We start from the raw sequence: 27,363 nt of genomic DNA on the forward strand, positions 1-27,363 counted from the left end.
GACCTGGCTGAAGTCGGACGCTTAACCGACTGCGCCACCCAGGCGCCCCTTTTTTTTTTTTTTTTTAATTTTTTTTTTTTTCAACGTTTTTATTTATTTTTGGGACAGAGACAGAGCATGAACGGGGGAGGGGCAGAGAGAGAGGGTGTAACACCAATTTTAAGATGGGTTTACTTTTTTTAATGCAGGTTACTACTTAATCCTTCTCTTTTTCAGTACTCAAATAACTAGCTTTGAAAATTATGTTAAAAACACTAGTTACGGGATGAATTTATTAACGTGTTTGTATTCAAGTGGTAACACCTAGTGGTTATCCACATGGCATCCTGGTTTTGTCACTCAGTGGACCCTGAATGCTTCCTATGGGATAAGTCGTTGCAGTGAGGTGGGTGGAGTAAGGGACAGATGAAGACTTAACCCTTCCAGGGCTCACTGTTGAATATTGTATAAGGTGCCATGGTAGCATAGTGGTGACTGGTTATTACCTTTTCAAAGTAACAACAGTAAAGTGGACAATTTACTTAACCCAGGTATGGTCATCTCTCTAGAGTCCACTGTGCTATTGGCAAAACTTACAAAAGTGTAATATGAAACTGATTTTGAAAATATTCCTAAGTATGTGCTCATAGTCTTACAGATATCTGTATGTATGACTGATTTATAACTAAATGTGGGTAAGGAAGAATGTGTGGAGTATTTCAGAAACGCTGCTCTTAAAAGCTTTTTCACAAACTTAAAGCTTTCAGAGATTAATGGTTGTTCAAAACAGCATTAAGCTTTCAGTCTTAAATATTTTTATATAAAATATGGCTTCAGAGAAACTCTAACATAGGGTACAGTAGGCCTGTTAAGGAAATCTTTTATCAGTGAACACGAACATCTGGCCATTAAGTTCTTCAACTAAAATTTGAAGGATTTAGGAAAGATAATTTTTCATCTGGAATCTTCAGTTACAAGGATTTGTGGTATGGTACTTCATGGTATATGATGGTAATTTTTTGGTCATGGGTGTAAACTCTTTAATTTAGTACTTAAAGGATTAATCTTCAGATTATGTAATTAATGTCACCATAAATTTTAGTTTACCAGTAACGCTAAAACATGTTAACCTGACCTCCTCCAATTTGTTTTAAACTTCATTTGAGATAGGACCTCTAACTCAGATATTTATTGGTTTATCCAGTGAAGGCATGCATATCTAAAGACGATCTGAATCTTCTCTCTTGAAAGGCACTAGATCTGAAAGTTTACCTAGAAACTCTTCTGATTGTAGTAGAAGGAAGATGAATTATGAAGGTTTTGTTTCTTAAATTTCACTTTCTCTACTTGTCCAACAGTGGCCAGTTTGTAATGTTTATATAGTTATTCACTGTGCCTTAAATTTTTATACTTTACTTATGCAAACTATAAAATTTCCCAGAAATGCATTAAATGGTTTTGTCTTATTTTTAAGCCTCTTTCACTTTTCCTTCCTTTTCAACTCTTTTTATAATTACTATTTCCTTTGGATCATAGTTCATGATATTTTGCCCTCTTCTAATCTTTCTTCTCATAAACAAATTAAACACAGAACAGTATAATTGAGAATCTTTACACTGAGTTAATTTCTCTAACAAAATCCTTAACGAAATGGAGTTTTGTACAGTGTAACCCTGGTACTGGTTAAATAAAGCTAGACAGATTTTAAAAAATACAATAGTGTTTTTAGTTGAAATATTAACTTGAATACTTTTTATTGAAACATCCTAAAAAGAAACATCACATCCAAAGACTTCTAACCCAGAAATGAAATGGCTCTCTTCTAATGAATGGGTAAGTTTATAATCTCTGATACACTTAATGCTTTAGAAGACTCAAGGTTAAGTGACCACATATAAATTATCCCTCAAATATGCAAATTCTTAATGTCTAATGTCAGAAATATCCCATGAAAACTTCATTTCTGAAGATGATATAGGTTTAAAGTGGACTCCTACCTTTACCAAATCACACTTGCCTTACTTGAGCTAAGTGGAACCAGAATTTACTACCTCCTAAAACATTTCATCCTATTGCTTTCCAACTACTGCAAACAAAATTCCAATAACCAGAACATTTGCTGTGTTCTATAGGCATATAAAGTATTTTATTTAGGCCATTTCTAAGGATCCAGCTTGAAAGGTTTTGCATGCAGCATTCAAGTTTATCTTAATGAACACAGTCTAGTCTTTGAGAGATCATGTATCATCAAGGTCTGCAGAGTTTTCATTGTCATTTGCAACAAGGGCTTCTCTGTTCTCATAAGTCCAGAAGCCATTCAGATCGATTAGAATGGTGGTGACTGTGTCTCCTTGATTACTGTTGATTAAATCCTGAAGAGAGATTTTCAAAGGATCCTTTGGTTTAACCATGTCAAAGATTTCATCCTGTGAGAGAGAAAAAAATAACAATGAAACCTGGTACCTGATGAACTTAATTTCTTTCATATAGTGATGTGAAATTCAAGGCTGGCACTTGACCTCATGTAAAATTTTTTGTTCCAGTTTTTTTCTTTTCCATTTAACACACAACTCCTTTTCCCTACACACAAATTTTTACTGGAAGATTCCTTAGGTATGTGGCATCTATCTCTCATCTTAAGAGAGAAAGAAACTGAGGCTTGGAGTTTCATCTGATCCAAGCTATATAGCTAATTAGTGGTAAAACTAATGCAGTGTTCTTTGAATACATGATAAGTATCTTATACTTTAATGTTGTCTTCTAATTGTTGGTAAAGCAAGGTCTTGATTTAAGTGCAAACTCAGCTCAAACTAAAAACTTAAATGCTTCCAGAGCCAAGATAATGACAACGCTTCATTTCCAATAGTGATGTCAATGTTTTATACTCTGGATCTAAGATGGGTGGTGGGTGAGGGATATTCAGTATCAAGGAATTCCAGAATGACCATGAAATTGTGCTAAAAGTTACCGGAATAGATGGAAAAATCTCTTCTATATTATGAGGTATACTATATGAATATTTACAAGGAATTAGGTGCACGTTTTCTAATCTTTTTGCAGGAAAATTACTCAGGATTTAGTAGCATTTAAAGAGGGAGATTACATTTTAAAAAGATTAGAAGAATTCAGGTAAATGAAATCTATGAGCTTTTAATCTTGTATGTTTGTGAAACGTCCCTTTCTAGGTTAGTGGCAATTTAAAATTACTAATTCTTAGATTGCCTGTTGCATAGTTTCAGATTTGTCTCATTTATTATTATTATTATTTTATACTTAATTAAAACTGGATGTGTTATTTTATTATTTACTTAGCCTGAACCTGAATCTGTACTAGATACTGAATATTTTTCTTTTTTTTTTTCTTTTTTATTTTTTTTAACGTTTATTATTTTGGGGACAGAGAGAGACAGAGCATGAACGGGGGAGGGGCAGAGAGAGAGGGAGACACAGAATCAGAAACAGGCTCCAGGCTCTGAGCCATCAGCCCAGAGCCCGACACGGGCTCGAACTCATGGACCGCGAGATCGTGACCTGAGCTGAAGTCGGACACCCAACCGACTGAGCCACCCAGGCGCCCCAAATACTGAATGTTTTTCATAGCTGGTAAAGTCTACAAAAATGCTAAGTAGCAGCACGTGTTTCAAACAGTGGTAGTTTTCATATTGTAAGACTGATGTCTCCGTAATAGTATCAAAGCAAGCAAGACCTTTGAAGTAGCAGATTTAAAAAGTGTCCAAACCTAAATATAGTTGATTCTTGAACAATATGGACTTGAAATGGATGGGTCTGCTTAGACATAGATATTTTTGATAAATACAGTATACAGTAAATGCATTTTCTTTTCCTTACGATTTTCTCAATATTTTTTCCCTAGCTTCATTTTTAAAAATATAGTATATAAAACATGTAATATATAAAATATGTGTTAACTGTTTATGTTATTGTTTATGTGAGGCTTCCAGTCAAAAGTAGGCTATTAATTAAGTTGCAGGGAGTCAAAAGTTATAGGTGGGGGAGAGGGGGGCGCCTGGGTGGCTCAGTTGGTTAAGCATCTGACTCTTGATTTCAGCTCAGGTCATGATCTCACGGTTCCGTGGGATCGAGTCTTGCATCGGGCTCTGTTGATAGCGTGGAGCCTGCTTGGGATTCTCTCCCTCTCTTTGCCTCTCCCCTGCTTGCACACACACTCTCTTTCTCTCTCAAAATAAATAAACATTTTTTAAAAAGTTATACGTGGATTTCCAACTGCTTGGGTGAGCAGGGAGGGTATTGCCCCTAGCTCCTGTGTTGTTCAAGAGTCAACTATAGTTACCAAGTTAAAAATTCATTTTAACTTGGAATAGGCTGCCAAAGGATGCAGGTTATATGGATTCTCTTAATTTTCAATCAAATGAATGAATGCTTCCAATGAGAATACAGACTGACATGCTAAAATCATTAACTATACAAATCATTAGTCCAAGTGTGGTCTCAGTTACTAATGATTTAAATACTGGTTCAGAGCAAGTAACAGCAAATACTTGATTTCATTCACTTCATAGTTCATAAGTTTCTTTCATATAAAATTTCATTTTTTTTTTAAGTTTTATTTTTTTATTTTTTATTTTTTAACATTTATTTATTTTTGAGACAGAGAGAGACAGCATGAATGGGGGGAGGGCCAGAGAGAGAGGGAGACACAGAATCTGAAGCAGGCTCCAGGCTCTGAGCTGTCAGCACAGAGCCTGATGCGGGGCTCGAACTCACGGACCGTGAGATCGTGACCTGAGCGAAGTCGGACGCTCAACCGACTGAGCCACCCAGGCGCCCCTAAAATTTCATTTAATATAGGTGATTATCTGTATTACATATATTAAAAGGTAGAGGAGCCTGGCTGGCTCAGTTAGTAGAGCATGCAACTCCTGGTCATGACTTCAAGCTCTATGTGGGTGTAGAGCTTACTGAAAAGGAAAGAAAAGGTAACCTTGACATCTTGAAATGAAACCGGATCTTGTCCATGGATTTTCATTAGTTCCTGTATGGCCTGTATGGATAGAAATAAGTCTGTAAATAAAAAATGCACAACAGCCCCCTTCCTGTCCCATGGCCCCTTTCTAGTTCCACTTCCTTTCCTATCAGACCACAAGCCTTATCATTTCAACCATTCTTGCCAATATTCTCAACTTCCTTGACCTTGCTTCACCTCCAGTCGGCCAAACTTAAACAATTTCAGTGTAAGTACCAACCTTTCAAGATACATAACGTTGCTATTGAGAATTCCAGAAAAAAAGTCTACAGATTATTGCTACCATATAGGAATGGTCTCCAACCTCAGATCGGCCTTTACATGGCCTAGCGATTAATCTGTGATACCTGATCCACTCATTTTCCAGGAATGCTGTTCATACCCTCACCGTTCTTTTTTTTTTTTTTTTTAATTTTTTAATGTATGTTTATTTTTGAGAGAGAGAGAGAGCACGGGAGCAGGAAAGGGGAAGAGAAAGAGGTAGACACAGAATCCGAAGCAGGTTCCAGGATCTGAGCTGTCAGCACAGAGCCTGACACGGGGCTTGAACCCACAAACCGTGAGATCATGACCTGAGCTGAAGTCGGCCACTTAACCTACTGAGCCACCTAGGCGCCCCATACCCTCACCATTCTTTAAGACACCCAATACGCCACCTCTGCCTCCCACCCTATACTTTGCCTTCTACTTGACAGAAAAAAATGTAAGCAAAACTCCCTCAAACTTTTTTATAACCTTTAAGAACAACAACAAAAAACCCTAACTAAAGAAACTACTGTGATCCAGTTGGACTAATAAATATTTTAGGTGAGAGTCATTCACTGGAAAATTTTTGGTAAATAGTCAAATAAATACGTTGCAGGTGCTTACTCAGTATGTGGTGCCACTGGTATCAGTGTGTGCACAGGACATCTCTTTGAAGTAGATGAGAATCTTTAAGTACACCCCCAGCTACTAGAGGGGTAGACCTGGAGGTATGATCTAGAGTGCAACATCTAGGCCCACTTTATAACTGGAATATTGACGTACAAAGACTTTATGAACAGCTTAGGACTGCAGGACTCAGTACCAATAAATAATTACCTTAGCCCACACAACCAAGCCTAAATACTTTGATAAAATAAATGAGAGCAAGCAGGAGGGGCAGAGGGAGAGAGAAAGAATCTTAATCACACAGCTCGATTTTGCGACCGTGGAATCATGACCTGAGCTGAAATCAAGAATTGGACACTAAGCGAATGAGCCACCCAGGCACCCCAATATAAAATATTTGGCAAAATTTAGTATTATAAGAATGTTATAAAGAAATCTTTATGAAAAAGAGTTGAGGGTTTAATTTCCAAAAGATACATTTACTTTGTTTTCCTAAAATTGAATCTTCATTGAATAGGTCTGCCTAACGTGGGAGATCCCTATGATGAGCTGGTATTATATTCTTATATTAGCCATTGACTCAATTTCTAAAAAATGTATACTAATACTGCAATTGTAATTTATCCTAATATTTGCAGTCATTACGACCTAGGAAATCATAATGGAAGTTTTAGAGAATGTAACATGAAACTAAGAAATACATAGTATGAAACTCAGAAACCAAATAGTTATTTTTAAAATATCTAAAATTTTTAAATGGCAAAGAGAAAGCCTCTGGAGAAAAATGGTTTATGAGAAAGATGTGAAAATGTCATTTTTATCATTTAAAAAAAGCCATTTCTTCCTACTGTTGTCTTAACCATATAAAAATCACTTAGTTTTCTAAGGTAATGGAATGAAATACTACTATACAAAATTATTCTACCAAATGGAAAAGTCACCAAATTTAGGAATGATTTGTCTTAAAAGGGCAGACATTCCTATTTTTATACCTTGTGCATCTGAAGGCTTATCAGATAAGATACAATTAAATTTCCCTTCAGAACTCATCATGTTATTCCCCGAGACCACCTAAGGTGCAATATAAGTACTTCAGCAACAATGTTTTCATGCTGAAATGTGGCACACAATTCTAGCCAGTTTTAAATTTATTATTCCTATTTTTAAGTTACTTTCTTTTTGTTTATTAGAGAGTGCACGTGTGACACAGGGGTGAGGGGCAGAGGGAGAGAGAGAATCCCAAGCAGGCTCTGGGCTGACAGCATAGAACCTGACGTGGGGCTCCATCCCATGAGTCTGGGATCATGACCTGAGCCGAAATCAAGAGTCAGATGCCCAACTGACTGAGTCACCCAGGCGCCCCTAGCCAGTTCTAAAATTATTTTAAATATGATAATAAGGGGCGCTTGGGTGGCTCAGTCAGTTAAGCATCCAACTTCAGCTCAGGTCATGATCCCACAGTCTGTGAGTGTGAGCCCCATGTCGGGCTCTGTGCTGACAGCTTGGAGCCTAGAGCCTGCTTCGGATTCTGTGTCTCTCTCTGCTCCTCCCCTGCTTGTGTTCTGTCTGTATCTCTCTCTCAAAAATAAATATTAAAAATATATACATACAAAAATAAATTTTTTTTTTTACAGCACAGCATTTAAAAGAATCTACTACTGGGGCGCCTGGGTGGCTCAGTCGGTTGGGCGTCTGACTTCGGCTCAGGTCATGACCTCACCATCCGTGAGTTCAAGCCCCACATCAGGCTCTGTGCTGACAGCTCAGAGCCTGGAGACCACCTCGGATTCTGTGTCTCCCTCTCTCTCTGGCCCTCCCCTGTTCATGCTCCGTCTCTGTCTCAAAAAAATAAATAAACATTTAAAAAAATAAATAAATAAAAAATAAAAGAATCTACTACTACCAAAGTCTGCAAAAGTTCTACCTTTTCTGAACTGTTTAATTGAAGCTTCTGTAGGATTTTACACATTAGTTTTTGATCACCAAAGCAACGAATTTCTCATGCATATCTGTATCTCCATGTCCAGTATAACCCCTTACATATTTGCACTTTTTTAGTGTTCTACAACTAATCAAATCAGCTTTTAGTCAATTTAAATAGGAAAAAAAAAAACAAAAACTAAAAGCAGACTTGATTTGCTTCTAACATCTATTAGTAAACGTTTTGTTAAATGAGACTTACCCTGAAGAAGTAATTAAGTGAAAAGACATTCAGATATCCTTTGTTCTCAATATCAAGTAATTTGAAAATATACTGCAGAGCTGCAGGTTCTTTTCGATTCTCTAACGCAAGAACAAAGTCCAGGTAGGTCTTATAGTCCTACAGAAAAGAAAAGGATGTTAATTAGAAGCCTTATTTGGAATTAACTTTTCAAGTGAGTATCTAATGAATTGAAGCCATTTTACAATCAAAGATGGCAATTTTTTTTAATATGAAATGAGACATCCACTTGTATACTTAATATTGGTTTCTAGGAATTCTACTTAGCAGTTAATCTGTATTGGGAATAGTCTGGGGGACACAGCTCATTTTCTTATGAGACATTTGCTGCTTTAAGGAGTAATTTTCTTTGATTATGCCTTTGAAATGGACAGGACAGTGACCAAGCTATTGTACAACGCCACTAAATTAGCATCTTCATTTCAATGTGGTCAGGTTTGGGGGGGGGGGAGTTTATCTGGAATGAATAGAATAGTATGTTTAAATAGTTACTTTGAAATACTGTTTAAACATTTTTAAATCAGATGATTTCCAGTAAGAAGCCATCTTAAGACTACCAGACATTCTACTTTAACTGAAACTGTTCTCCTGCAAAGAAATGGAAAAAAGCACAAATAAAAGCTAGAATGACATAAGGAGAACAGAAAGCTTTCTCTACAAAAAAGGCATATTCAGATTACTTTTGCATGGTGAAAAGAACACTTGAGAGATTCTCACTTAGAAAAAAAATTTAGGGGCGCCTGGGTGGCGCAGTCAGTTAAGCGTCCGACTTCAGCCAGGTCACGATCTCGCAGTCTGTGAGTTCGAGCCCCGCGTCAGGCTCTGGGCTGATGGCTCGGAGCCTGGAGCCTGTTTCCGATTCTGTGTCTCGCTCTCTCTCTGCCCCTCCCCCGTTCATGCTCTGTCTCTCTCTGTCCCAAAAATAAATAAAAAACGTTGAAAAAAAAAATTTAAAACAAAAAAAAAAAAAAAATTTATATTCTTGGAAAATACTTTTTTAGGCTAACATTAAGAATTCCTTTTTGCATAAATTGCAATATAAAGAGCTAAAGAGATGCAGCCTCATCATGGTCTAACTCCGTTAACAGTTGAAGCATCTGGTTTACTTTATTCACCAGAAGTCATTAGAATAGTACAAGCTCCTCACTCTTGAGTGTAGACAGCCGTAGGAGTCACAAAGCAGAGTTTCTGCACCTTTCCCTCCTTTTCCTGTGCCACCGGCTATCAATTGTGTTATTCAGAAAACTGCTATTAAAGCTAAATGATAAAACCTAAACCCCAATTCTCTTCTGACAATATGACCATTTCTTAACTGTCATTCGTTTGACAATTTATCAGATCCCTAACGTGTTTTTAACAGCAAGGATGGTGATTTTAAAACGCTAGATGGGCACCCGGGTGGCTCAGTCAGTTAAGTGTCCGACTCGGTTTCAGCTCAGGTCGTGATCTCACATTTCGTGAGTTGGAGCCCCACAGTGGGCTCTGTGCCGACAGTGTGGAGCCTGCTTGGGATTCTCTCCCCTCTTACCCTGCCCTTCCCCCGTGCACTCTCACTCTCTCTCAAAATAAATAAACAAAAAAACATAAAATACTAGTTAGAATTTCCTAAAGTATTTTGCATTGTTGGGATAAAAGGACAGGTGCGTGTTAATTGTTAGGTACTAACATAGCCACTTACAGAAAATAATACAACCTGATTCTTAGATTTAAACCATGGCATCTGTGGTACTATATCTGACCTGGTAGTTTAAAGAATGAATCATCTATATGAAAACAGTTGATAGGATTTGCCCATTTTTGAGATTTTTTTTTGTTTTCTCACTAGTCCATACTCTTCAGGGGAGGTGGGCAGAGGATAGGCTAAATGGGTGATGGGTATTAAGGAGGACACGAGCTGTGATGAGCACTGGGTGTTATATAAGTGATGAATCACTAAATTCTACTCCTTAAACTAATATTACACAGTATGTTAACTAACTAGAATTTAAATAAAAACTTGAAACATTAAAAAAAAAGACGATAATGAAATGAAAATATTAAAATTTTGTATTTGTCCTGAGTCCATGTTTAAAGTGAACTTTCCTTAAGATCAAAGTCTCCAAAACTCAAACAATTTGATTAGTTCGGACTTTTTAAGATAGATGTAAAAATAATGCTGTATCACATCAAGAAAAGGGTTTGTGGGAGTTGCGGGAGCCTAAATTTTTAAAACTTATCAGAGCTTTAAACTACTACCATTTCTCCATCATATGTGAGACACTCCTGGAAAACACGGTCTAAGAAGACATTGGTCATGGTTGCTGTTCCATAGCGGGAGAGTTCTTCTTTACTGAGCATGCCATTGTGATCCTTATCAAGATTCAAATACTGGCCTTGGGAACAAAAGTTATAAAAAGACATGACAAAAGTAAAATTCTGATTAGAATACAAAAGAATAAACACAAAAAGTTCTTTCTATTGGCTAATACTTTGATTTTCAAACTATATTAGGGTAGTGCCCTAAGATCAACTATCCCTGGACTCTGTCACACCAGCCCTTAAGCTAGAACCAGTCAAAGAAAACCCATCATGAAGGCCATGGCCTTTGGGCTATTCCACATCATTATTTGTTTTCAGTTTGCAGGTGTTTAAAACTTTCCTAGGTGTTGAAATTAGAGAGAGATAGGGGTCAATAAAAAGCACTGAAATGTTAGTATTTGAAAGCAGAGATCAAGGATGCCAAAATGAATCAGAAGACCACCCAAAAGAATAGTTTAGCAGACTAATGAAATTAAAGGAAATAAGCAAACAGTCCCTAGAACACCTGCCTCTGGATACTGACAGCAGTGGCATTTTAATCACAATGCAAGATAATAGCTGATGTTCATAAAAATGCTCCTGAGTCATTAAGAAAGGGTCAAATTACACTCTGTATGTTCTATTAAAAAGCAAGAAAATGACAAGTAAATTTTAGTAATTTATAATACTAGCTCTTAAGGTAATTAGAATACTTTGATCCTAAGCTAAATTAGCCTATGTATAAAACTGTTCTTTGAACACCAATTAACTGAGGAAAGGATAACTCAAATTTTAGCATTATGATAGGAACCATACCATAAACCCTTAAGGCAGAAGGTGCAGAAAACCAATTAGTTTCTTGACTCTCTTTGGACAGTTCCTCATCCCTTAACTAAATAAACACAGAGACATGGTTAGAAGACAGTAACTGTCAAGTGATATAATTAAGTATTTTAAAAACATATTTACCTCCAATAAATCATCTAGGAAGCTGCATGCTAAAATATCTTGAATTTTAATTTTCCCTTTAAAGAACAAACACAATTTCATTTAAAAAAAATAGAGGAACTCAATTTTATAAAGGTATTTTAGAAGAGTAATCACACAATTGGTATTTTAAAGTTTCATATTTTACATCAAAAAGAACCAATCTCCGTATATTACATAACAGGAAGAGCAAGTATCAGAATAACTGTTTTTTAGAACTGGAAGGAGCCACTGATTAACGAATTCATACACCATTTTAGAGGTTAGGTGACATGCCCAGTGTCACACAGCTGGTTATAGTTGGTGCAAATAAATCATAAAAGATATTTATATATTAAGGGCAATGACATGTTAGAAAAATAAATGACATCTTCATGACTTCTCTGCTTATTAAGATTTAGAATAATATCCTTATAATATCTAAGATAAGATTTTCTTTTACCTGTTCTTAGAGGGTCTAAAAAGAAGAAGAACTTCCTAACTGCTGTACAAACATAAAAGGAGTAAAAAGACTTTTCCAGCCCATCTAATTGTGGCAAAGTAGGGATAAGTTCCAATATGTAGTTTTCTAAGTCCTGAAAGAATAAAACAAATCAAAATGTTAAATCAAAGTGTTAAATGTCTAATCTTGTTTCTTCATTAGATACTGGAATATTGAATTTCAGTCCTAAAAATCATTCAGCATTAATAGTATATTAACTATGTGAGTGGTAAAACTTAAATAATTAAACTACTTAAATTAGTTATATAACTATGTGAGTGGTAAACATATTAAATTGTGTTTCTACAAATTTATTTTTTATTTCAATTTTAACATATTTTTGAGTAATACATTCTACAAAATTCCAAATTCAAAAGGAACAAAAAGTATTCATTGAAAGTCTCGTCTATTTCCTCTTCCCAGAGGTAACCTATATCAGCTTCTGATGCATCTTTCCAAAATAACTTATGCACATACAAACCAATACATATATATGTGTATTTCTCTTTCTCTTAAAAAATTTTTTTAATGTTTATTTATTTTTGAGAGAGAGAGAGAGAGAGAGAGAGAGAGAGAGAGAGAAAGAGAGACCGACCATGAGCAGGCGAGGGGCAGGGAGAGAAGGAGACACAGAATCCGAAGCAGGCTCCAGGCTCTGAGCTCTCAGCACAGAGCCCGACATGGGGCTCAAATTCACAAGCCTTTGAGCTGTGAGACCATGACCTGAAGTTGGCTGCTTAACTAACTGAACCACCCAGGAGCCCCTCTCTTTCTATTTTTATGAAGGATATAGCAGCAAACTATGCAAATTCTTCTGTATCTTGCTTTTATCACTTAACAACATACTTTACAGTCATTCAATCCTGGCTCTCAAAGAGCTTCTTGCTTTTATTTTTTAAATTTTTGTATTTAAATTTTTAAAAAAATATTTATTTTTGAGAGAGGGAGAAAGAGAGAGAGAGAGAGAGAGAGAGAGAGAGAAAGGGGGACAGGGGCAGAGAGAGAGGGAGGCACAGAATCTGAAGCAGGCTCCAAGCTGTGAGCTGTGAGCACAGAGCCTGATGTGGGGCTTGAACTCACAAACCATGAGATTATGACCTGAGCTGAAATCGGACGCCTACCCGACTGAGCCACTTAGGCACCCCAAGGTTCTTGTTTTTAAATAGTTACGTATTTTTTCATTGTACAGATGTACCATAATCCATTTATTTTCAAAAAAAAATTTTTATATTTATTTATTTTTGAGAGAGATAGAGAGAGAGAGAGCATGCAAGCAGGTGAGGGGCAGAGAGAGAGGGAGACAGAGAATCTAAAGCAGGCTCGAGGCTCTGGGCTGTCAGCACAGAGCTGGACGCGGGGCTCGAACTCATGAGCATGAGATCATGACCTGGGCACTCAACCGACTGAGCCACCCAGGCACCCCAATTTTTATTTATTTTTTTGCTCTCTTTTCATTTTTTTAATTAATTCATTTTTAAATTTACATCCAAGTTAGTTAGCATATAGTGCAACAATGATTTCAAGAGTAGATTCTTTAATGCCTCTATCCGTTTAGTCCATCCCCCCTCCCATGAACCCCTCCAGCAACCCTGTTTGTTCTCTATACTTAAGAATTGAGTCTCTTAATGTTTTGTCCTCCTCCTTGTTTTTATATAATTTTGCTTCCCTTCCTTTATGTTCATCTGTTTTGTATCTTAAATTCCTCAAATCAGTGAGGACATATGATATTTGTCTTTCTCTGGCTAATTTCGCTTAACTTAATACACTCTAGTTCCATCCACATAGTTGTAGATGTGTACCATAATCCATTTAACCAGTCTTCTACTGATGGACATTTAGACTGTTTCTAATCTTTTGTGATACTAAAAACAATACTCCAGGGACAATAAGCTAATTTTCCATTCACAGATATTATGAGAGAACATGGGACATAATTTCTGTAAGTGAAATTGCTGAGTCAAAGAATGTGCATGTTCAGGGGCGCCTGGGTGGCTCAGTCGGTTAAGTGTCCAACTTCGGCTCAAGTCATGATCTCACGGTCAGTGAGTTCAAGCCCCGCATTGGGCTCTGTGCTGACAGCTCAGAGCCCGGAGCCTGCTTTGGATTCTGTCTCCATCTTTCTCTGCCCCTCCCCCACTCATGCTCTTTTCTCTCAAAAATGAATAAACGTTAAAAAAATTTAAGAATGTGCATGTTCATAATTTTGATAGACACTGGCAAATTTCCCACCTTGTCCCAAAAGCCCACACCTACTTTACACTCCCACCAGCAAGTCAAGGCTAAACCAACAGTTCCCAAATTGTGCCCCAGGAATGCTGCAGTAAGCTCACAGGGGTGCAGCAGTGTATTTTCAAAATTTCAGGAGAACAGTGACATCTGCCAGAGAGTACATAATAGATGTCACTATGAGCTAGAGCTATGTATGAGCTCAAGGTAGTTCACATTTTCAACACTGATTGAGATATGTGCTTTTTAATGACATCAATCTTTGCAAAGCTAGGTTCTTGATGGTTGTGGTGATAAAGCAAGTACCACAGGAAAATTAGTATGGAATAGGAAATGAGGATGACTGTCCAATCTAATTGCCAAGTTTGACTACCCATACATTGCTCCATGGGCACAGATTCCGTTAGTAATTGTAATTTAAGAATGAAGCAAAAATATTACTTATTTTCAACTTATGTGTATTATTTTTTCAAATGGCTAATACAATAATAAGCTTAATGGATACTTTCATAAATTGTTTAGAACCAGCTGGTTAATAAATGCAACTGTTAGGTATTTCTTTTGATGTAGAGGAACTATGCAAAAATTACGGAGATACTAAGGGCACCATGAATTGAGAGTCTGGGAAACCACACCCTATTTTATATTCCCTTCTTAAATGCATTATTGAACTTTTTGATCTTTGTCAGCCCGAAAAATTCCTGGCCCTAACATTTATGACACTCATGAATAACCAAAAGCTTTCCTCTGTTTCTTTAATGAGTTTTAATGCTGTTAAAACACTATATTCTTTTTATTTTCTTTTTGAAAGGCTCTTTTTAGAAGTTGGAGAAAAAAAGTTGGAGGAAAAGAATCTAAAAAGGAATTCTTGTGGTCAATGTACATTTTAAAAGTTTTTTGGGGGAAACACATTATTTGCAAAAACAAAAACAATATAAGAATCACCTGTAACCCAACCAGTGATAACTACTGTTAACATTTTGGTGTCTACAGTAATTATTAAAATAGGTTAATACTTACAGATTCCCGAAGGTACCCTTGTCCAGCAACATCATATAAACTGAGTCCTATTCTTGTTTGATGAAGCCAAACTGACAATACATAAGAAGATGAAATGTAATTTTAAGATCTGTCCTTTAGCATATATTTGGATAAAAGGAGATAAACGGCTAGATTAGGGGGACAAACTAGTAACTCTACAAACATTTCTCACACATATATTACCCCAAAATTGTTTGTAATGAAATATACCATATAATTAATGGCAGATATCAACACGTCTACCCTGCCTAAAGTGACAATAAAGTTCATGCCCTTGAGAATATTGTTCTACATCCATTAAACTTGGTGTTTCACCAAAAAGGGACAGCAATTGTAATGTTATGCCTTCAATGAAGGTGCATTTATTCTACCGAGGTTATTACTGTGACTAAGTATTAGTTAAAAATCATACATCTAGAACTTCACAGATCTTTCTGGAATTTAATAGGAATCATAACTCCAGGTTGTTTAATAAAAACTCCTAGAATGTGATGCTACAATTTTGAATTTGAAACTATCCTCAGGCAACTCAACCTACAATACAGCTGACCCTTGAACAACATGGGTCTGAACTGTGTGGGCCCACTTATACATGGATTTTTTTCAATAAATACAGTATAGTACTATAAATGTACTTTCTCTTCCTTATGTTTTTTTTTTTTTCCAAGTAGGCTTCATGCCCAGTGCAGAGCCCAATGCAGGGCCCAATGCAGGGCTTGAACTCACGACCCTGAGATCAAGACCTGAACTGAGATCAAGAGTTGGAGACTGAACTGACTGAGCCACCCAGGCACCCCTTTTTTTTAAGTAATCTCTACAAACAACATGGGGCTCGAACGTACAACCCTGAGATCAAGAGTTATACACTCCACTAACTGAGCTAGCCAGGTGCCCCACCTTACAATTTTCTTAATAACATTCTTTTCTCTGGTTTCCTTTATTGTAAGAATACAGTATGTAATACATATAACATATATAATATGGGTTAATCAACTGTTTATATTATTGGAAAAGCTTCCAGTCAATAACAAGCTATTAACAGGTCAGTTTTGGGGGAGTCAAAACTTATACTCATTTTGACTACATGGGAGGCCAGTACCCCAACCCTTGTGTTGTTCAAGAGTCAACTGTATATTGGTGAAATAGAATTACCAGTGAATTAAAATAATTTAAATCACCATACATTAAAACTCTTGGTTTAGCCTTTAATATATAGTATATATGTATGTATGTATGTATTTAATTTATTTAGAAAAAGAGAGCATGCAAGTGGGGGAGAGGGGCAGAGGGAGAGAGAGAGAATCTCAAGCAGGCTCTACACTCAGTGCAGAGCCCAACGAAGGGGTTAATCCCATGACCTTGGGATCACGACTTGAGCCAAAATGAAGAGTTGGATACTTAACCAACTGAGCCACCCAGGCACCCCTAATATTTTTCAGTTAGTATCTTTAGGATACATGTTTTTGTTTTGTTTATAATAATGAACCCAAATTTATGGTAAGAAATCTCAGCTCTAGTAAATTCCAGGAGAGAAATGGAATAATAAGAAAACAAATCTGGGTCAAATTCTGCTATTCAGACTTACTAAAAGAGTTGTTTCACAGGGAAGGGATACTATAAAAGCATGTACCAAAAACTCTTTGATTCCCAGAGGAATTTAAGCACAATGAAAATGAAATCACCTTTCCTCATGACATAATTGAAGAATTGCATAATAGAAATTCTTCCATAAGAGTCTGTATGAAGGAGTTTAGCAAAGACTTTTGCTGTAAAAAACTGCCTAAGGAAAGGAAATAAAGATTAAAATCATCTGCCAACATAATATTAAAATGACTTCTATATTGAATTAGTTAACAACAGCATGAATCCAAAGAATTAAAAATCAAAATGAAAAAAATCAAAGTGAGAATCGTAGTTCAAAACTTAAAATATTAAGTCATACATCTTTGTATTTTATCATCCTGAGAATGAAAGCCCATACTGTTGTAAATAAATGTACTATATATATGTAGTTGCATGGTATGTAAATACTCCATATTATAAAGTATTATTTCTTTTAATAACTTCATACCAATAGAATTTTGACTAATTTTATTAAACTTGATTAATAACTCAAATGGACTCAAATTGTCACCCCAGTGGCTTATACTTTCATTAACATTTATTTGAGGCATTTAAAATGTTTAACATACTCCTTTGTTAGTTATACTATTCTTACTTGCACTTTGGTCCAGCTTTTTCACCAACTTTCAAAAAATTTTCATAATTAATCATTGCTTCCTCTCCAATCATAGGTGGTGTTTGGTGCTTATCCAGCAAAAACCATAAGTTCTTAGGAGAATTGCAGAAATGAAGATGTTACAGTTAACAAAACAAAATTTAACATTGGTTAAATGTGTTATTTCCATTAAAATGGTAGCCTGATAGAAATTTAGTATTAAGATGAATCTTATCCCCTATTACCCTTTTGATTACTAAGAACATAATACAAATAGCTAGCATTTACTGAATGCTTAAGTTTAAAGTTTTCTTATACAGCACTTCCTTAATCCATATAACTATGTGACATAGACACTGTTATCTCTACTTTATAAATGAGATTTGGAGCACAGAAATGTTAAGTCCACTGTCCAAGATCACAGAGCCTGGCTAGGATGTGAACCCCCCCAGTTTGACCCCATACTTGTGGCTCTCAACTTTGGCCTTGTTAGAATCACCTAGGGACTTTATTTATTTACTTTTCAATATATGAAGTTTATTGTCAAATTGGTTTCCACCTAGGGACTTTAAAAAACAAAACTATTTTGGGGAGAACTGTGCCCAGGCAAGTTCTGCAGCTGACTTTGACAGGAACCATTGCTCCAGGGCCTTCACCCACTCTGCAGCAGTGATTCCATTAAGAAACCCTGAGATCCTGTATGACTTTAGTACAAATACAAAATAGCTAACATCCAAAGCAACCTTTTATTCTATGCTTACCTGTAATTCTTCATTATCTAATAGTTCTCTGCTTTTCCTCTGCAGAAAGACAGCTCTGGATTCCTCTCTTAATTTTTGTAGTAAGACTTCATCTTCAGCTGGCAGCTAAAAATATACTAGAGTTAATTTCTCTACACCTAAATTCTAGCATTTACACAGTTTTGGATTATGTAAAATATATTTGGCCTCATAAAATAGTACATAAATTAAGTACACACCCTCAAATTACTTTTTGCATCTCAATTTTTCTTAACTTCAAGTTATTAATTTACAAAGTTCATTTAGGGGCACCTGGGTGGCCCAGTCAGTTCTAAGTGTCTAACTTCGGCTCAGGACATAATCTCATGGTTCGTTGAGTTTGAGCCCTGCATCGGACTCTCTGCTGTCAGTGCAGAGCCCATTTCAGATCCTCTGTCCCTACCTCTCTATGCCCCTCCCCTGCTTGTATGCACACACACTCTCTCTCTCTCTCTCAAAAATAAACACACATTTAAAAAAAAGATCCACAGAGAATTCAATGATCAGCAAGACCATATCCCTGCCTAGAAAGAACTAACGGTCCAGCCCAAGTTTCATTTTATATTCTCAGAGTGCTCTTTCCACTATAACCTTAGACTGACAGAATGAAATTAGGACTAACTGAAGATAGACTGCCTTAGCAGAATATGACTTCTGAGCCTGGATGATCTTACTCCTTGGAAATGGTCAAGCCAGTGTCTATTATGTTCCCCTCCAAGTAGAGGGTGTGCCCACTGGAGTGATTTCCATAAACAGGGCTTAAAAATGACTCATTCCAATTCGACTTCAAACAATTTGCTTCAAGGATTTCTTCTTCCATATCTCTGCCCCATTAAATGTGGCTAAGTAACCATAATCCAAATTAGCCATGATTTCCACCTTTCATTTCCAAGAATTAAGATGCCATCCCTCCCATGAAAAGGAAGAAGTATTGGGAAGTAAGGCTGGGGATGAAACTCTGACTGTGCTCCAGTGGCTAGTCAACCAGCTAATCTGCCAAGGAGAGAAGTGGTGACCAAAGATAAAGATACTAGGTTCTCCAAGGCTGTGGAAAGACAGAGAGAGAAGAAACAACAAAAAGAACATCCCACAAATCCGCATCTGCAGACAGGAAACCATCTGGGATCTGGAAGAGGTCACAGAGAGAAGGAAGAAACAGAAATGGGACATAGGGGTTTCCCTCAGGAACCACAATGGCGAGCCAAAGGTTAGTACTGGAAATACAGGAAAATGGACTCCTGGGTTCAGAAATGGGATCATATCAACATCTAAGGGCTGTTCCTGGGTTAGTAAGATACTATTTCAAAGTCCTGATTAAATGAAATCATGAATATAAAATGCTCTGAAGTACACTGGCACTCAATAAATGTCAATTCCCTTCCTGTGCCCCCAGACTACCGAAAATTTTCAGTTGTCTAGTGGACTGTTTAAGAAATTATGAAATACAAAAAGCAGAAGTATGTATGATATCATCCCATTTTTGCTAAACACATACATGTACACAGAAGTATGCAGAAGAATTCATGCAAAAATACTTATATGTCTGCAATGTTATGGGAAAATATCAGCTGTATTTTCTCTTTTCCATGACAAATGTGGCTTAGTTATATAATTTTTAAAAAGATTTTATTTTTAAGTAATTTCTACACCTGATGTGGGGCTCAAACTCATGACCCCAAGATCAAGATTTGGATGCTCTACCAATTGAGCAAGCCAGGCACCCCTAGTCATATAATTCTTAAAAGACTGCCAAACAGTATTATAAAAAGGTTTCCAATAAAAATGGTTTACTTGGAAAAAGTTTTTTTTAATATGAAATTTATTGTCAAATTGGTTTCCATACAACAGCCAGTGCTCCTTCCAACAGGTGCCCTCCTCAATGACCATTACCCACCCCACCCTCCTTCTCACCCCCCCATCAACCCTCAGTTTATTCTCAGTTTTTAAGAGTTTCTTATGGTTTGGCTCCCTCCGCTCTAACTTTTTTTTTTCCTTCCCCTCCCCCATGGTCTTCTGTTAAGTTTCTCAGGATCCACATAGGAGTGAAAACACATGGTATCTGTCTTTCTCTGTATGACTTATTTCACTTAGCATAACACTCTCCAGTTCCATCCACGTTGCTACAAAAGGCCATATTTCATTCTTTCTTACTGCCAAGTGGTATTCCATTGTGTATACAAACCACAATTTCTTTATCCATTCATCTGTTGATGGACTTTTAGGCTCTTTCCATAATTTGGCTATTGTTAAAGTGCTGCTATAAACATTGGGGTACAAGTGCCCCTATGCATCAGCACTCCTGTATCCCTTGGGTAAATTCTTAGCAGTGCTATTGCTGGGTCATAGGGTAGAACTATTTTTAATTTTTTGAGGAATGTCCACACTGTTTTACTTGGAAAAAGTTTGTACTTGAAGAAATAAGTTTGTACTTGAAGAATATCTGGATAATTCACTTATATTAATACATTGCTCCTACTTTCTTTGTAAATATTGTTATAATTGAGTTTAGAAGGTAACAGGTTTAAGAGACATTCTGCTAAAATTCCACAGTTAACTTTTCTACAGTGGTCACATTTTACATAATACTAAATAGGTCTTACTCCTTCAACTTCAGCTCTAAGTAGCTTTCTTAAGGTCTTACTGTTTACTATAATCTTTATCAAAGACTTCACGGTTTTGGCATGAGGAAACATAATTGAGTCTAACTTTTCAAGTTTTCCATTTTAATCTATTTTTCAGTTCAACCTTGAGCAAAACGTATTATCATGAACATGAGTAAAAGACAAAAGTTAAAAATGGTGATCAGCCAAGTAAACCTAAGTCTTATAAAAAGACAACATAATCCAACAGAATACCTACCACAAATATCCATAGGAAAATGAGGAATAAAAAGCCAGTAACCCAACAAAAGGGGGCCAAGTAACAACTTTGTGTTCTTATACTAACTTATATCAAGCCCTGAGATATATCAATTCCAAAACAATAAGATCAACTACAATGAAAGACTATATAAGATTTTAAATATAATCCTGTATTTATACAAAATAAAAGATGCTGATCCCATTTTAAAAATTACATTTCACTTATAAACTCTGTAAGACATTTGCTTAGATACCACTTACCCTATAATAAAACCGGGGAATGGTCTTATAGAATTCATTTGTGTTTTTCCTATCTCCTTTCCATTCTGAGTAGTATTTGGTAAATAAATCCATTTCTTCATCTTTTAATTCTTGTTCACTTTTTTTTTCTGGTAACAAGATAGATTAAAAGGGAAAAGCACTTTTGGAATAAGTATTTTTTACCATAGGGTAATTACAGTGCAAAAAAGACATTGAAAATTGTGCTTAGATACTGAACATCTATATTAATTTTCTGAAAACAGGAAGAATCACTATCTTCCACTGAAAAAGCCTCCCCTGCAACTTCAATCATATCTCAGCTGCTCCTTTCACTTCTTTTTATCACTATACTTGTCTCTTCCTCAAGTCACTGCCTCCCTTACAGACTTCTGGCATGTTCATGATTCATTCCATCAAAAGTACTTACTGAGCACCTACTACATATAGAGCACTATTAGACACTGGGGCTAGAGCAGTAAGAAAACAGTCCTGGACCTCATATGAGTTTCAGTTTGCAATCACTGTTTCTCTACCTAATGCAAACCCCGTCCATCTGAGCTCAGACCTCAGGATGCTATTACCCACCAAACCACCTGCAGCTGGCCTATAACCATCATATTTAGTCAGTCTGCCAGTTTGTTGACCATAGCAACTGGTGCAGTGTTCTTCACCTCAATGTCTTGCATTAATCATCAAGGAAGGATAACGTTTATGATAGTAACCATGACACCTCAACTCTGAAGAGGGGGTCACCTCTGTCACTCAGTTCCATGGCAAGACCGCAGATCTTATCTGCTCCTAAATATACTAACCTTATATAAAATCTTAAACTCTCATATACCCTCAGATAACTTTTCTCTCCTTCTGGTATTCAAAACCTCACTGTCATCATACCTACACTTCAGCCTCACTGAAATCTTCAATTCTGGGGTCTATTTTCTCAATAGTTTACTTTCCTTCTCCTCTTCCTCTTTCCACTTCCTTCCAACATGCCTATAGTTGTTCCCCTAAACCTCTCTTATGCCTGCATTTCTGCCACATGTGCCATGTTAATTCCTAACCTTGGACCACACTGTCGATTCTCTTATTTTCTGGCCATTTATTTTTGTTACTCTTTCTTCCTCATTTCAACTTTTGTAGTGTGACTTCTAAGTCCCAAGTGTATGTCACTAACACAGACACTGCTCTTGAACTCTAAACTCATACATTCAAAACAAAATATTTTCATCCTCACACTCCAACATACCTAATAATTTCCCATTCCTCACCTCACTACTCTTCTCCTAATTCCATGTTTCTATCCCAGTTAATGGTATTCATCCAGTCACCCAAGCCCAAACCCCTAGAGTCATTTTCATTATTTCACTCATTCTTTTTTCACTCAACTATTCTAGGGACACACAAATATATGTGTGAGTGGACACATGCACATGTGTCCACACATACACACAACACTTTCAACAGTGTCTGGGAAAGCTTCATGGAGATGAAACTGGGCAAAAAACTGAAGAAGGCAAGGAAGCAGGCTATCCAGATATCATGGGAGAAGGGCATACCAGGCAAGGAAATAGCCAGTGCCAAGGCCCTAAGAGAGAGGAGTGTGCCTGGTGTGTCCAGGGAAGAGGGAAGCAGTGAGTGTGGCTGTAGCAGAGTGGGCCAGAGGAAACGTAGATGAGGGAAGGCAGATTAATGGGAGACAAGGCCACTAGCTCATTGGTGAGGGAGAGAGCCACCAGAAACAATTAGGAGGCTAATGCCGTAATCCAGGTGAGAGATGGTGGAGGCCTGGATCATGGTGGCTGCAATGGAGGCAGTTAGGAGTAAATATTCTAGATATATTTTCTTTTTAGTCCCAGGATTTGCAAACACACTGGATGTGGATATCAGAGAAAAAGAGCAGTTGAACATATCTCTAAAGATTTTGACCTGAGCAGATGGGGTGGCCAATATCAAAAAGGTGGAAAGCTACCAGTGAGCAAGTTAGAAAGGAAAGCAGGAGTTCAGTCTTGGATAAATTAAGATTAAGATACCTATTACAGGGGTGCTTGGGTGGCTCAGTTGGTTGAGCATCCGACTCTTGATTTCAGCGCAGGTCATGACCCCAGGGTCATGGGATCAAACCCCACTCCTCACTGAGCATGCAGCCTGCTTAAGATTCTCTCTCTCTCTCTCTCTCTCTCTCTCTCTCTCTCCCTCTCTTTCTCCCTCTGCCTCTCTCCTGGCTTGCGCACGTGCTCTCTCTCTCTCTCTCTCAAAAAAAAAAAAAAAAGATTCCTATTAAAACCAAGTGGCCATGTCAAGTAGGCAATTAGATATATGAGTCTGGCATTTGGGAAGTGGAAATACACATTTAGGAGACAAAAGCAAATATACAGTATTTAAAGCCTTAAAAATAATGGTTAATTTCACCATGAAGGTAAGTGTAGATAGAGAATAGAATAGAAGCTGACCAAGGACTTAGCTTTGGGCACTCTGATGGTAAATTGCTGGGGAGAAGAAAACAAAGATTGAGAAGGGATGACTGGTGAGGTGAGAAGAAAACTAAGGGAGTGTGTCTCCCAGAAACCAAGAGAGAAAAGTATACGTAGGACGAGAGTGAACTACTATATCCCTGGCAGGTCAAGGAAAGTGAGGACTAAACACTGACCACGGGAACAACACAGAGATCACTAATGATCTTGACAAGCAGGAATTACAGTACAGATTTAATCAACAGGGTTTTTTTTTTAAAGTTATTTATTTTTGACAGAGAGAGAGAGAGAGAGAGAGAGAGAGACAGACAGACAGAGCATAAGTGGGGGAGGGGCAGACAGAGGGAGACACAGAATCCGAAGCAGGCTCCAGGCTCCGAGCTGTCAGCACGGAGCCCAATGTGGGGCTCGAACTCACGGATGGCGAGATCATGACCCGAGCCGAAGTCAGACGCCCAACCGACTGAGCCACCCAGGCGCCCCATAATCAACAGTTCTTTTAACAAGCAATAATATAAGGTGAACAGGGAAATGAGGCATAGCTAAGAGGTAGAAGTTTAAGACAAGAACATTTCTTAAGGTGAGAGAAATACCACCATGTTTAAATACTGATAGGAATGACTGAGAAAGAAAACCTGGTGCAGGAGACAGAGACAACTGCAGGAGTACACCTTTGAATAGGTAAAAATGGGATCTAGCACACCACTGAAGGAAACAGCCTTAAATAGAAGCTGTACAACCTAAATGATTTACTTATTATTTTATTTATCTCTCCCAACACTAAAGCCTAAGTTCTACAAGGACTTTTTTTTATCTGTTTTGTTTACTGCTATAGCCTAGAACAGTACTTGGCACATAACAAGCATGCAATGGGGTGGGTTTAAGAGCGAAGCAGAGGGGACGCCCGGGTGCCCCAGTGGGTTGGGCGTCTGACTCAGGTCATGATCTCACAGCTTGTGAGTTTGAGCCCCCACGTCGGGCTCTGTGCTGACAGCTCAAAGCCTGGAGTCTGCTTCAGATTCTGTGTCTCCCTCTCTCTCTGACCCTCCCCTGTTCACACTGTGTGTCTATCTCTCAAAAATAAATAAACATTAAAAAAAAAAAAAGAGCAAAGCAGAGAATGGGGCACGTGGGTGGCTCAGTCCGTTAGGCCTCTGACTTTGGCTCAGGTCATGATCTTGTGGTTCATGAGTTTGAACCCCACATTGGGCTCTGTGCTGACAGTTAGGGGCATGGAGCCTGCTTCGGATTCTGTGTGTCTCTCTCTCTGCCCGCCCCCTGCTCGCACTCTGTGTCTCTCTCTCTCTCAAAAAATAAATAAATGTTATAAAAAATTCAAAAAAGAGAAGAGTGATGAGGATGTACAAGTACATGTAACTTTTCCTATAAACGGCACAGAAAAATGTAGCAAAAGCTGGAAGGAGATGTGAGAAGAAATGTTTTTCTGGGTGGCTCAGTCGGTTAAGCTGCCAACTTTGGCTCAGGTCATGATCTCGCGGCCCATGAGTTCGAGCCCCGCATCGGGCTCTGCGCTGACAGCTCAGAGCCTGGAGCCTGCCTAAGATTCTGTGTCTCCCTCTCTCTCTGCCCCTCCCCTGCTCATGCTCTATCTTTGTCTCTCAAAAATAAAATAAATGTTTAAAAAAATATTTTTCTTACATGGAGTATATTATAACATGTTTGTCAGTTGATGGAAATGATCCAATAAAGAAGGAAAATCTGATAATAGCTGAGAGAGAAGATGAGAGTGAATAAAAGAAAGGGAGCATGATCTAATGTTGGAGTGGAGGAATTGTCTCAAATAGGAGCAGGGACAATTAGTTAATTTTAACAGTAAAGGCAGAGTGTATGGGGATGTACGGTGAGGAAAGGGCTGATAGAAATGGTAAGTGGGAACAGGTGAGCTCCGACTTTCTCAAATACATATACAAGTTCATCAACTGAAGATAAAGAGTAGGTAGGGTATACTGGAGAACTGGATGTCTGGAAGATGAGAACTGCCAGAACTGAGTGTAAGGAAACAAGGAATATGTGTAAATAAATGACTGAAACACTTCCTTTAGGTTCGTGGACATGAACTAAAAGTGAGACCATTCACCATGGTTTCGTTTTTCTCCAGCCACTTTTGGCTACCCTGAAGGCACGTGTGAAATAGGATAGATAGTTTTAACCAGGTTGGTTAACAGGCAAGCGTGAAGGTGAAGGGAAGGGATAAGGGAAAAATATATTATGAAATCTAAAATGTATAAGGAGGGAAGTAAAAAAAAGTGTGATAATAAAAAGACAAAAGATCAATGGATTATAGGTTATAGTAGGATTAAAGAGTTGTTGGGACTGGGATTCTCAATTATTCCTCAAAAGCCTAGGTCACAGCCACGTAAGTTGGTGCTAAGGTAGCTCCTCATTCCGCAACTCCTTTTCCCGGGAAGTGGGGATCAAACCTTTCAGTAACCCTAAATCACAGTCCAACTGCCTTTATCGAGAGAGCTTCCATAGAAGCGTAAAGTGCGGCTCCCAGTAGCTGCTTCTCCCGCATCTCCCCGCATCTTCAGGAATTTAGGGCCTGGCTATCTCTGCGAGCAGCCCCTCCCAAACTCACTGTTAGTACCGGTGCTGGGCGTCGCTAATCGCCGGCGAAGAATTTCTTTCCAGTCCATGGCTGACTCCCGCGCAGAAGCTCCTGCATTTGCTGTTTACTAACCGCTCCACCCTCTACCAGCTCAGACAGCAATCACCGCCCAACCCCGTAAAGGTCAGGAATATTCAATCGCCATGTTGGACATGGGCGGAAGTCGGCTGAAGAGGCGAACAAACGATTATTGCCACTGCGGCGAATACAGCTAATCACGTTAACAGCGGGCAACACGGACTTGAAAGGGACGTTAAAAACAATCCTCTTCAAGTCAGCACCCAACTGCACCAAGTCCAATTTGAAAGGTTCAGGATAAGGAAGCCCCACGTTGTTCTTTAACTTGGGGCCTAGGCGCGTATGGGCCACGTGACTCAGGAGTCCTTAAGCGTTTCCGGCCCGGGGATGGGGCGGGGGGAAGGTTTTCTTCCTTCACAATTTCTTTTCATTGCTCATTGCTGATATCTAGAGGCCATAAAGGTTCCCTGAATGTAGCAGACGTCAACAGCCAATTCAATACAACGTCTGAATGTAGCAGACGTCAACTGCCACTAAAAGCTTCAAAGTAGTTTTTTTAATCGCCCTACGGCCCAGCGAAACGCTCGCGTCGAGTTCTGTCACGCCCCCGCGGTCCGGGCCCTCGCGGTGCATTCTGGATGCGGTAGTTTCCGCCGTGTTTATGGTTGCGTTCAGCGTGAGTGCTGAGGTGAGTTGTTGAATGGGGTGAACATTGTTTGTGATCGGTTCGTACACAGCAGGCAGTGACCTTTGTGTACCTCCCTTCCTTACGTGAATTGTGGGCTCTGCTGTCTCCCCACCTCCCCTGCCCTCATATCCTTACCTGACGTCTTTGGCGGCCTGGGAGGGTTGTAATGCAGGCCCAGGGCTCCTAGACTTGGGCTTTCGCCGCTGTCCATGCTGCTGCTAGGTCTGGGGTTGGGGACTCCTGGTAGCGGTTTTCCACTTTAAGCCCTTCCGTCAGCAAGGCTCCCATGGGATCCTACCTTTTTTCAAGGGCACACACGCGAAACAAATTGGACGGACCTCCTTGTGC

At 38.3% G+C, this 27,363-nt stretch overlaps 1 protein-coding gene across 4 annotated transcripts; it reads right to left on the reverse strand.

Annotated features, from left to right (window-relative positions):
- Positions 1-2,106: 2,106 nt before the first annotated feature.
- On the reverse strand, positions 2,107-26,604 carry PPP2R3C (protein phosphatase 2 regulatory subunit B''gamma). 4 transcript variants are annotated; one of them, XM_047075605.1, is made up of 13 exons: positions 26,289-26,602; positions 21,210-21,337; positions 18,070-18,174; positions 17,309-17,421; positions 16,773-16,870; positions 15,070-15,140; positions 11,785-11,917; positions 11,325-11,380; positions 11,172-11,247; positions 10,314-10,450; positions 8,040-8,177; positions 4,943-5,002; positions 2,107-2,405 (listed from the first exon to the last, which is right to left on the reverse strand). In XM_047075605.1, the coding sequence occupies exons 1-13, from the start codon at positions 26,335-26,337 to the stop codon at positions 2,217-2,219; spliced, it is 1,353 nt and encodes a 450-aa protein (XP_046931561.1). In that variant the 5' UTR covers positions 26,338-26,602; the 3' UTR covers positions 2,107-2,216. The 4 variants fall into 4 exon arrangements, with proteins under 4 accessions (XP_046931561.1, XP_046931560.1, XP_046931563.1 ...); XM_047075604.1 differs by having other exon boundaries at positions 26,280-26,602; XM_047075606.1 differs by having other exon boundaries at positions 2,316-2,405; positions 4,921-5,002; positions 26,280-26,604.
- Positions 26,605-27,363: the final 759 nt, after the last annotated feature.

Source organism: Lynx rufus, unplaced genomic scaffold, assembly GCF_022079265.1.
Source record: "Lynx rufus isolate CCGP_SWC_20201006 ecotype Redwood Valley unplaced genomic scaffold, mLynRuf1.p SCAF_13, whole genome shotgun sequence".
NCBI classification, from domain to species: domain Eukaryota; kingdom Metazoa; phylum Chordata; class Mammalia; order Carnivora; family Felidae; genus Lynx; species Lynx rufus.

Coding starts and splice junctions, on each gene's coding strand:
- PPP2R3C (XM_047075604.1), bottom strand. CDS start 26,337: ATGGACTGGAAAGAAATTCTTCGCCGGCGATTAGCGACGCCCAGCACC. Junction 21,338..26,279: donor GCCCAGCACCGGTACTAACA/GTGAGTTTGGGA, acceptor TCTTGTTACCAG/AAAAAAAAAGTGAACAAGAA. Junction 15,141..16,772: donor CAATTATGTCATGAGGAAAG/GTGATTTCATTT, acceptor ATGTATTGTCAG/TTTGGCTTCATCAAACAAGA.